Consider the following 11665-nt stretch of genomic DNA (forward strand, 5'->3'; position numbering starts at 1 on the left):
CATGTATTGCACTTCTTTATAAGGTGAGGGAAATGTGAAGACATTTTTGAGCCAAATCTGTATGGCTAGATGGCATTTTATATCACGTACACTCCATTATTAGCATCATACCATGAGGAAGCCTTTTCAAGTTTTCAGAGTGGCATGGAAGCAATAGCCAACTGGATATAACAAAATCCACAAAAGAGCGATAACTTTGTGGCCAACTGAAATGCACAAAATAATACTGCAAGCTTTTAAAGGCCCATTGGCTTCTTTATCAGGCAAAATAATGCTTAAAATAATACATGAGCAGGTGACAATGGCAGAGTCATAGGTCTATATTTGTATCAGTTGTTGTAATTCAGTTGCTCTGGAGGGATCTCAATGCAGGCAAAGACCACTCCTCCTCTTGGCCTTGTGGGGCCCTTGTAGGCAATAAAAATTTCAGCTCCATTATCAACAGAAAAGTAACTTCCCTTGAGACCCAGGTTATCCCTGTCCTGTGCCATCAGAACAGGTATGAAAATGTGAGAAAGAGAAGGCAAGGCTTTGTCATGAACCTCCCACCACAAATACAACTTAATTTGCAGTCTACACCTACATCATCTTGTCTGTCCACTGAGCGCTTCTTTAGAGGCCATCTGCAAGGTTATTCCCCTGTATGATGTGACGTCTATAGTGATTAGAGAAAGCACCTTCTCAATTTTGGCACATCACTCATGAAATTCTGTCCCAGGGTGCATTGCCTGATCCCTCCACCATTTCATTACTAGGCAAAGACCTTTTACTGCCCTTCCCCAAACTGTTTTATTTGGCATTTCATGCTGCTATTTCTCAAGTCTACATTATTGATTGCAATCTGTGGTCCTAATCTATATGTGAACCACAATTGGCAAAGCATTTTGAAGAGTAGGGAACAAATTTCTTAGTTATTTGCACCCATACACAGGTTAAGCATCCCTTATCAGGAACTCCAAAATTGTCCAAAAACATGGGTGACTGTAATAGCGACACATTTTCTTTCTGACAGTTCAATGTACACAAACTTCGTTTCATGCACAAAAATATTAAAAATATTATGTGTAAAATTCCCTTCAAGCAATGTGTATAAAGTATATATGAAACAGGAATACATTTTATGTTTAGACTTAGGTCCTATCTACAAGATATTTCATTATATATATGCAAATATCCCAAAATAAATAAATAAATAAATAAATAAATCTGAAATCCCAAACACTTCTGATCCCAAACATTTCAAATAAGGGAGATTCAAGCTGTATTTGCTAAAATTGCAGAATTGCTAAAATATGCATTTAAATAGAAACTGATCTTCAAACTCATGGGCTGCAATTAAATAATCTGAGGCGTATTACAGACACACCGAAGCGGCATGCTAGGGTTGCCTCGATACGTATTAGGGTTGAGAAGGGGCATCCCTTCCGGACACCCTTAACCCTAACACGGACCGAGTCCGTACAAAATGGCAGCGCCTGTTCCACATGGGGGCCGCCATCTTGACGTAGCAGACGTGTTGCATCCGCACGTCACACAGCACAAATGATGCAGTGAGTGCGCCATTGGCACCTCGCAACGTCATTAGCGCGCCGCAAAGAGAAGTGCCATTTTGGGGCTTCTTATTTGCAGCGCGGAGGAGCCGCGCGGTTTGGACGCTGGGGCTCCTTTGCACTGCAACCGGTGGCGGCGGCAGACCGCCGCTTCTCGGCGCTCTGTAACGCACCAGAGAAAGTATAATAATATTCTGTATTTGCAGGGAAGGTTTGTGTGATTTTTTAAAAACCATCCATGCCTTTTTGTTAATTACAGGCACTGTAACACACATATTATCAACTGTTGCTAGTCATGCACTTTTTGGGCTTAATTATTTCAAAATTATAATTTTTTTCTCTTCTAATCAAACTGTCTGAAAACTTCACATGTTCCAGCTTCTTAACTTTCACATACCTGCCTTAATTAAAAAATGGACAGCTCAATAATTCCTATAAGCCTGTAATAATGTAGCAGTGGGAGTCCATGGAGCCCTTTATCATTCAAATGCTCAGTGGTTTCTCAAATAAAGTAGATGAATAAGCATTTCTTGTAGAAGTAAAGGAGATTATTAGTAGTGAAAGGCACATTTCAACATGCTGAAAGGCTTGCTTTTGTCTCTAGAAGGTCCGTATTCTCAGAAATAATTACACTGAGTCTTTATCTCATCCTTCAAGTCTCCCTTTATTCATGCTTCTATATTTCTGAACAGTGTGTTCTTGCTTTTTAATCCCTCCAGGAATGCGGCTTTGGATATGGGGAAGATGCCCAGTGCATGACATGTAGGCCAAACAGATTCAAGGAGGACTGGGGTTTTCAGAAATGCAAACCGTGTTTGGACTGTGCTATAGTAAATCGGTTTCAGAAAGCCAATTGTTCTGCTACCAGCAATGCTGTTTGTGGAGACTGCTTACCAGGGTGAGTTGCAGAAAGTGTCACAACAAAATTGCGCATAAAGTATCTGTAGCCTTAGTACAGATAAATTTAGATTTAGAGAGCCATGTGTTCTTAGTCTTGGCTTGCTTTGCCATTATAAACCAAATACTTTCTGCTCATGAAAACTGATAACTATCCATACTTCTCTTGCTTCACTAGCTTATGATGAAATAATGACAAACTTTATATAGACTCATAGAATCATAGATAACTCAATAGTATTCTAAACTGATTTTCAAACTGCTGTATTCCCTGTGCATTTAAAATGTTTTCTTAATATTATTGAATTGTTTCCTTTAAAATTACTATACATGGGACTTTTTCAGATAGATGGCATTGTCTTTGAACAGTGGGTATCTCTGCTGCTTTGTCATAATACAACTAGCAGATAGTATTTTAAAAATAGACCAACATGCAGCTTAGTTTTTCTTGTAAGCAAGATTTTTTTTTAAAGGCTTCATGTGTGTCATCATGTAACTCAGGTGTGAGGATGGATGGAGTTCCTAGTGAAAAAGACCTCTCCTGCTGTTGACTCTCCACGTTACCAGAGAGCGCCACTATATAATGATATAGCCATAGTAAAAGGATGGATCATGGGCAAAATTGGCAGCCGTCACTGTGAAATAAGTGGTGAAAAAAATGATTAAACAATTAAGTCAGTCTCTTCATATGCATCCCTGGATAACAAGCTGAAAGTTCTCAATCATCTGAATCTTAATCTCCAGTTTCTGTCTTTTTGTATGATTTCACAAATTTTTGACAGAGCTGTCCTCTTGTGTCCCTTTATCATATCTTGGAAATTAAGCCCCTTTTCCCAATTATGTTAAAAATCTCTAGAGGTCAGATATGAGAAATATGTGATCTTTCTCTATATTCCAGTTTCTACAGAAAGACAAAACTTGGGGGGTTCCAGGATATGGAGTGTGTTCCTTGTGGTGATCCTCCTCCTCCTCATGAACCACACTGTAAGTGCTCTGATATTAAAACGGGCATTTTTAGGCATAGTTTGAATGTATTATGAAAACTGAAATTGATTTGATGTTGTAACTACCATTCCAAGAAAAGCAAATGTTACATCACTAAAGTCAACTTACGGTACTTTTTAAGAGGTAGAGAAATATTTGAGCATATGGCACAACTTCTTCATTTCTTAAAATGTGGTAGCTGGGTAATAGGATATGATCCAAAGTTTAACCATTTTATTACACATTGATTTTACTGAAGAAACAAAAAATGTGCTGATATCTTACACACTCTGGAAGAATTCTTCCCAGTTTTCTTAATGGATGTGATATATGCTGTGCCCCATTATTAATAACTAAATATTCCAAAGGCAAACTCAGGTAGTGTCACTGCCATCACTCCCTCTTTGCCAAATTCTGTTGGCTGGGCTTGAAGCATGATTGTTCTTTATAAACTTAGACACAGTAGGTGACGCTGATGATATTGTTTTGTGGGCAAGGCTTACAAAGAAATTATGTCACTGGATTTATTAAAAATTTAAAATGAAACTTATAAGAAAAGGGCAGTAAAAGAATGTAAAAGATGTAAAAGAAGGATCAATACACCAAACTTACACTAAGGAGCAAAAGAAACAAATGTATTATAGTGTATGGCTACACTAACTGTAATCTTGGATCTCTTCTGTATGGGACAGAAACAGATTTAGTCTGAATCTCTCACTGTCTCTCAGGCTAACAGTTTACTCACTCTCAAATTGATAGTCCCAAATGATACTATGCTCTCTTCCTCTTTCTTCCCTGATGTTAACATAGAGGAAGAGCCTATCTCTTGTTAGACAGCTACTCAGACACACCTGCTGAACTTGCCAGATTACTTTGTTACTCCTGGATAGCTGCAATGGGCATCATTTTTGGACTCCTGTCAATGGAGGCATGTAACTAGCTCTGTAAGAAATGTCAGATTCACCCTATCCCAAGAAAATGATATCAACAGACTGGTATCAAACAAGCTCCAAGGTTTATAGAACTACAAAAAGAGCATCATTTAAAAATCTGAAGGGACTCAGCAGCCATAAAACATTGATTGATTTGGGGTGAGGTGTGTGAACAGAAAATTAGGGGAAGACTGGCATGGGATTGTGTAGAGCAGTGGTTCCCAACCTTTCTGATGCCGCGACCCTTTAATACAGTTCCTCATGTTGTGGCGACCCCCAACCATACAATTATTTTCATTGCTACATGCAAATATGTGTTTTCTGATGGTCTTAGGCGACCCCTGTGAAAGGGTCGTTCGACCCCCAAAGGAGTCCCGACCCACAGGTTGGGAACCACTGGTGTAGAGGGTGCATTGGTGACTATAACAGAGAATAAGAGCACTTCACTATACATCATGTTGTGGCAGGTAACACTTGTAATGTTTTGAATATGGAAGGATTGGCAATGCAGGACCTGCTCCCTTCAAACAGAAACATGTTATTTAAAATTTCTATACAAATGTAATTATCATATATACTTAACTATAAGTTGACTTCATGTATAGGTTAGGGACAGGTTTTGGGGATAGAATTGTGGATTTTGTTATGACCTGTGGATAGGTCGAAGGTAAAACTTAGGTTCATGTATCAAAGGATCTATAGGATGATGCAAACAATGCCAAAATGTTTTACAAATCGCTCATCCTAAAGGTTGACTGGATGAGAGAGTCAGTGTTTCCTGGTCAAATTACACTCAGAGGATGGTTTCTTTTTTAAATAAGAGTTGAAGTACAGTACTTACCTTGACCCATGGAAAAGTTGACTCAGGTTTTTAGGGGTCAATCTTTTTACTTAAATTTCTAGACTTATACATGAGTATATACAATGTTTATGCTTTATAACAAATTGTTATCCAATTTTTAATATAAATATATTGATACTATTAGATAGCTAAGCTATAGTATAGTTCCTTCTAGTTTATTTATGTCTAGATCTTGTATAAATTTTTTGAAGTATTATGTGAAGATCCAGTGTAGACCAAAAATGGTACAGCAAAAAGCCCTACAAATATAAGCAATACTGTATCACCAGTACATGCTGTTGTTTATAAGATCAGCATAGGAAAAAAAAATGCTTGCATAATAAAGTGCAATATAATAATAAACTGGTACTATGTAAATAATAAAATAGGATGAAATATAGACATAGTAGTATAGAAAAAATAATATAAAATATGACTATAATTTTGAGCCATTAAAAAGCATACTGTACTTAGTCGTTTATTTATCACTTCCTTTATAAATGAAGTAGGCATCCTGCACTGCTAATTTTGTATTTGAAATAGATGAAAGGGGCAACTATTAAATACCTGTCTATATAAATTAATCACAATGTGTATACTTTGGCAATTTTTTGTTTGCTCTTGAGGCTAAGTTGGGGAAACAGATTTCCTGAGCAAAAGTCCCATGATATGACTGGGACGTTAATGAGGACTGCAGAATGTGGGTAGCAGTTGATTATTACCCAGTTAGCTATAAATTTCTGGACTAGCTTTCATCTTCTCTCTGTCTGCAGACCTTTTAAAACAGAGTTGTGGTTTAAATATTTACTCATGAAAAAACTGGTTGCTGGTTGTTAAAAGACCATCAGAAAGTTGAAAGGATTCCACAGTGGACAAGTAAGGATTGTAAAAGGCCATGAGAATTGTAATTGTTCTTGGGTAAACTTTATAGAGTAAACATTGAATTCTGTATGATTTGATAATAGCCAATGATGTTTTTGCCCCAGTACATTTTAAATACCATGCTCACACAAATCTGCATCTTATTGTGGGAAGATTTCATTATATGCTGGTAGTGCAATTTTTGTTTTTTAAAACTGAAATTAAAAGGAAAAACATTGAATGAAAGCATGATGTATTTTGTGCATGTATCTTTCTTCCAGATGGGATTTTTTAAAAAAAGTAATGAAAATCAGACACAGTTAATTATGCCAAATAATCGTCAAGCTATTGAAAAGTGACATATTGATTTTAGATCGAGGCTGCTGAGAATATCACATGTTGCAAAATATAAAATTAATAACATGTAACATTCTTCATCTGTCGCCAGCGCTGTAGTTTTATCAACTGTTGAGCATTTACATATATTTTTATAAGTATTCACATTGATAAGCATAGTTTTATCTTCTGTTTTACCCTTCATTTAAGTTTTAGAAATGTTTTGAATGGCAGTTTAATTCAGTGAAGTTAATTCATTGCTAGTCTAACTACAGTAACAAACCCATTGAACCAACAGGATTTACATAATGGTTGGTTTATCATTCAGCAGTTGATTTAGTGAGTCTCCTTCTGGTTGGTACTACTACTTGGAAAGAGGCCCCTGTGTTTTGTTTTTATGTTTTATTTTATCCAAGCAAGGGGGTTTAAAGTGGCTCCTTATTGGGCCATGCTGGCTCTGCTAGTCATACAATTGTCACCAGCTACTACCTTCTAGCTGTGGTGACAAAAGTGTGGCCTGTGGGCCACATCATGTGGACCCCCAATCTCACTTTTTAAGCTCCCCTGGAGATCCTGAAAGCCTTCTGAGCCTTTTGAGTGATTTCTTTTGCCTGAAACTGGCTGCAAATGCCCCTGAACCACTGTTGTGGTTTACTTTGTCCAGATTGGTACCATACTATAAGGAGAGGGGTGGCTTAACTCTGCTCCCATCATGGTCCCAAGAGGAGTCCTATTTGCACATAATGAAGAGAATGAAAATGATGAATACTATTGTCCTTCAGTGCAGAAGCCTGTAATTTTAAAGGCCTATGTAATCCACACACACTCTTAAATTGTTAATGAAATTTGGTTTTAACCTGTGATCTCATTACAAGGTGGTGCTAGTATCTCAGCAGTTGTTTTAGCTGAGATTTGTCAATCTGTCAAAATCAGGCCATGAACATAATCATTTCAGGAGTAGGCACCATTGAAGATCTCCCAGTCCTTGCTCCATCTTTTATCTCAAAATGTTCACACTGAAATTTGGCACACCACTTCTGCACAGTTGAGTGTGACCGGCACTTGGCAGTCAATGTTGGCATCATACACTTTTAGATTTCCTTTGGAGTTTTCTTCTGCAGGAACAGGAGCTTCATCATGGACTGGAGCACTTAGCCAGATATACACTCAGCCCTCCTTATCCGTGGATTCAAGCATCCACAGTTTGAAAATATATATTTTTAAAATATATAAATTCCAAAGGGCAAACTCTGATTTTGCCATTTTATACAAGGGACAACATCTTACTGTGCCATTGCATTTAATGGAACATGAGTATCCACAGATTTTGGTATCCATGGGGGATCCTGAAACCAAACCCCAGAAGATACCAAGGGTGCACTGTATGTCAAAACAGACTAATTAGAAAAACATCCTCAAGAGTAATTTAAATCAGTTAAAAGGCTCAAGGAAGGATGTGTACAAATCCGTGTAGACTATTTCCTTGCAACCACCAAATGTGGAAAAGCAAATAGGTTTCCCCGCCTGTGTTTTTCTTATTAAAACTTTAATATTGAGGGAAGTAGAATTCCTTGCCTTAGATCCTCAGCTAAGATTGCTCAAATCTACCCTTGGCCCTCCATATCCATGAATTCTTTATCTGTGGATTCAACTACCCATGGCTCAAAAATATATTTTTTTAAAAAATCCAATAGCAAACTTTGATTTTGCCATTTTATATAAGGGACAACAAAGCTCTGGTGCCAGAAGATCTGCCACAACAAACCACCATTCCCAAAATTCCATAGCATATTGCCAGCACAGTTAAAGTCGTGTCAAACCAGATTATTTCTGCAGTGTGGATGCAGCTTGAGAAATAATAAAGCTTTGTTGGGTCTTCTGGTCATGCAGCACAAGGCAGGGGAGTGAGTTAATGACAGAATTCCTAGATTTGTACAATGCTGGAAGCTTCCATAAAGAAAAATGGGTCCAAAAAAGTGAGGAGAGAAAGATATAAAGGAGGGCAGCTGTGTATGTGTCTGGTGGGATAGCAACCTTTTTGCCTAAAGTTTTACAATCACCCCCAAACGTCATATTCTTTGAAGGCTGCTCTCATTGGGTTTTTTTAAAACAGCATTTCTCTTGTTGAAGATGAAAGAGAAAATGTTTATAATCTTCCTCACGTCCATTGCCTTTAAATTAACTGTGCAAGTTTTATCAAGCTATGTAGGACCAGGGTAAACTTCTATTCTATTTTTTCTCTCTTTTATACTTTTCTTTCTCTTTTCCTGCATTTTAAAATTATTTTGTGGATGTCCTTTTACAACAACATTATTACTATTATTAACCTTTATTTATGAAGCGCTGCAAATTTACACAGCCCTGTACATGCAATCTTTTTAGTTAGACGGTTCCCTGCCCTCGGGCTTACGATATAAAAAGACATGACACAAAAGGAGAAGGGAGTGATGGAGGGAAAGGGTAAGAGGTCCAGCAGTTCCTCTCTACCTCCAAGGCCTGGACCAAGGCAGATGGACTGGAGGGAGGGCTTGGGTTCTTAATGGATGGTTAATCATTTTCCAGGGAAAATACATACTCTCAAGTAGGATAATGCATATATAGTACATAGAAATACAGGAGATGGCTTGATAAACAGACAACAAAAGAACACCAAATAGCAAGCGACAATTATGCAATGCCTGGGAAGGCTTCTCTGAACAGGATGGTTTTCAACTCAGTTTTGAAGCTGGTTAAAGAAGTGATGGCTCTTGCTTGTGGGGGAAGAAGGTTCCAGGAGTGAGGGGCAGCAAGTGAAAAGGGGCGAATCCGGGATGGGGCAGAGGAAATCCTGGGCTGAGACAGCAGACCTTGACTACCAGAACGGAGGGCCCGAGTGGGAAGGTGAGGAGAAAGAAGATCTGATAAGTAAGGAGGGGCCAGCCCATGGAGGGCTTTAAATGTTGACAGCAGGAGCTTATACTGAATGCGGGAAAGGGAGGGGAGCCAGTGAAGGGATGCCAACACAGGAGAGATGTGGTCAGTGCGGTGGGTGGAAGTGATAATGCGTGCAGCTGAATGCTGAACAGAGATTAAAGGACGGAGGTGAGAAAGAGGAAGCCCAGCCATAGTACATAGTACATAGGCAGTCTGAAATTACTACAAATTTTATGCAGAGGTAATCCCATTAAACCAGCAGGGCTTAGTGGTTTGAGTGTTCATGTCAGAATCTGATAGAGACTGAGGTTTGATTCCCCAGTTGACTATGAAACCCATGGGGTGATCATGGGGCAAGTTATATGCTCTCAGCTTCAAGGGAAGGCAATGGTAAACCTCCTCTGAACAAATCTTGCCTTAAAAAATCCATGACAGGCTTATTTTAGAGTCGCCATAAGTTGGAAACGACTTGAAGGCACACAACAACAAAATCCTGTTGTAAACGGCACTGCTGTTCCTCCTGTCTTCATAAAGATAAAGCTTCATTTTTAACCCTTTCAGTGAAACCATACCTATATAACAAAATACTTTCACAAAGAATTTCCCGATATATTGCAGTATTCCTCGAGAAACAGTGAAAACTAGGTAGTGCAAGGGAGAACATCTTCAAGTTCACCATGCAGTCATAATGCATTTATGCTTGTACTTCTTTAAAATAAATCAGTTGTGGTCCTCCAGATGTTGTTAGACTGTAGCTGCCACCAGCCCTAGTCAACACAGTAAGATGAGATGATGAGAGTTTAAGCCACAACAATATACAGTATTCAGGACCACTTGTTCGAGAACATCCTGAGATGTTGGTTTGTTGCATTCCTGGGTTCTTCTGGACCTATATTTGAGCAATGAAGCATGGTTTTGCCTTGATTAAAATTCATTTTTCAAATTACAGGTGCTTTTTCAGCAGCAAAGAAAGATTATGATGACTTTAAAAGAAAAAATTAGGAACACTTATAACTGATTCTTTTCTCTAAGGCCGTAAACACTTGCTTTGCTCTGTTATCACCATGCACAGAGCCTTCTGTCTGTATTTTTCTTTACAGGGAAATAAGGCAAATACTAGGTGACTGGCGAGTTGTTCACTGGACAGACCTCTCTCCTGTTGCCTCTGTTGTCCTCCCATTGTCTTCAAAACCCAAAGCTAGGCTTGATGCCCACACACACATTTAAAGAATAACAGTGGGCCTCTATATATCAAAACACAAGTCAAGAAATAAGATAGTAACATTACATTTCATACCAGCTGTTGTACAGGAAGGAAGAGGGAAAGCAATGTACCAAAGGAAATGAGGAAATAAAAATGGGATGAAGCTGAAGCCAAAATAAAATTAAGAGAAACCATGTTTAGAGTAGGAATTTCCTATGTCCAAATAAGACCTAAAGAAACTTTCAAGAAATACCTATGAAGGGAACAATTGCACACACAGTAAGGAGAACTGACAAAATGGTTTAAGAATTTTCCAGTTTTGTTTTCCTTTGATATAGCCAGTCGCTATTTTCATATCAATTAGGAAACATGTCAGAAACTTATACAAGGCCTAGATGACTTCTCATGCATCTGTCCCGACTTTCAGATCTTTTGGACAAAAAGAGATATAAAAGAACATTAGACGAAAACTTTGTGTCTGTGTAATAACCACCTGTTGTTCAGAGTATTCCAAATCTTGTTTTTCCACTTTGTTTAACTGAGTACCTAAAGTTTTAATAGATAATTTTCATATCACTTCAAAGTCAACAGAACCATATGGCTATACTGGCAGATGCAAAGTAAATGTACACTAAGATAATACAGGGCTGATTAAAGGATCTGAATAGATGAATTTGCTGACCATTATTTGGCCCTTAAAATTTTGTTCAGTAAACTGTTCCCTGTTATGCTTATACTACCTCCATATCTAGTTTTATACTTCAAGGAAATGGGGTGGATGGGGGAGATCATTTTTACCCAAATATTGGTTATAGTATATTTATGAAAACAACATCCTACAATGTTTAATATATTGTGTCTTAGTGTGGCTTATATCAGCATTTCATCTACAATATTCCAGTTTTCCAAAAATGTGGGAAGTATGAACGTTTATATATGACCAAGATTGTTTACTCAGGATAGTTATGTTGAATCACGGCCCCCTCTTCATACAAACAAGAGTTATGCATATTGGACATACAGTCGGTCCTTCTTATACACGGATTTTTTATACACGGATTTAAGCATACACGGTTTGAAAATGTTCCAAAAAAGTATAAATTTACCTTGATGTTCCATTTTTTATTAGGGACACCATTTTGCTATG

At 38.0% G+C, this 11665-nt stretch overlaps 1 protein-coding gene across 1 annotated transcript in view; it reads left to right on the forward strand.

Moving 5' to 3' along the window:
• The window catches only part of TNFRSF19 (TNF receptor superfamily member 19), a 195585-nt gene that overhangs the window by 28033 nt on the left and 155887 nt on the right, over positions 1–11665 (forward strand). The window contains exons 4-5 of the mRNA XM_042459865.1: positions 2270–2448; positions 3346–3431. Coding sequence (XP_042315799.1) covers positions 2270–2448; positions 3346–3431 — 265 coding nt within the window. The remainder of the gene's footprint in view (positions 1–2269; positions 2449–3345; positions 3432–11665) is intronic.

Source organism: Sceloporus undulatus, chromosome 3, assembly GCF_019175285.1.
Source record: "Sceloporus undulatus isolate JIND9_A2432 ecotype Alabama chromosome 3, SceUnd_v1.1, whole genome shotgun sequence".
Classification (NCBI taxonomy): Eukaryota; Metazoa; Chordata; class Lepidosauria; order Squamata; family Phrynosomatidae; genus Sceloporus; species Sceloporus undulatus.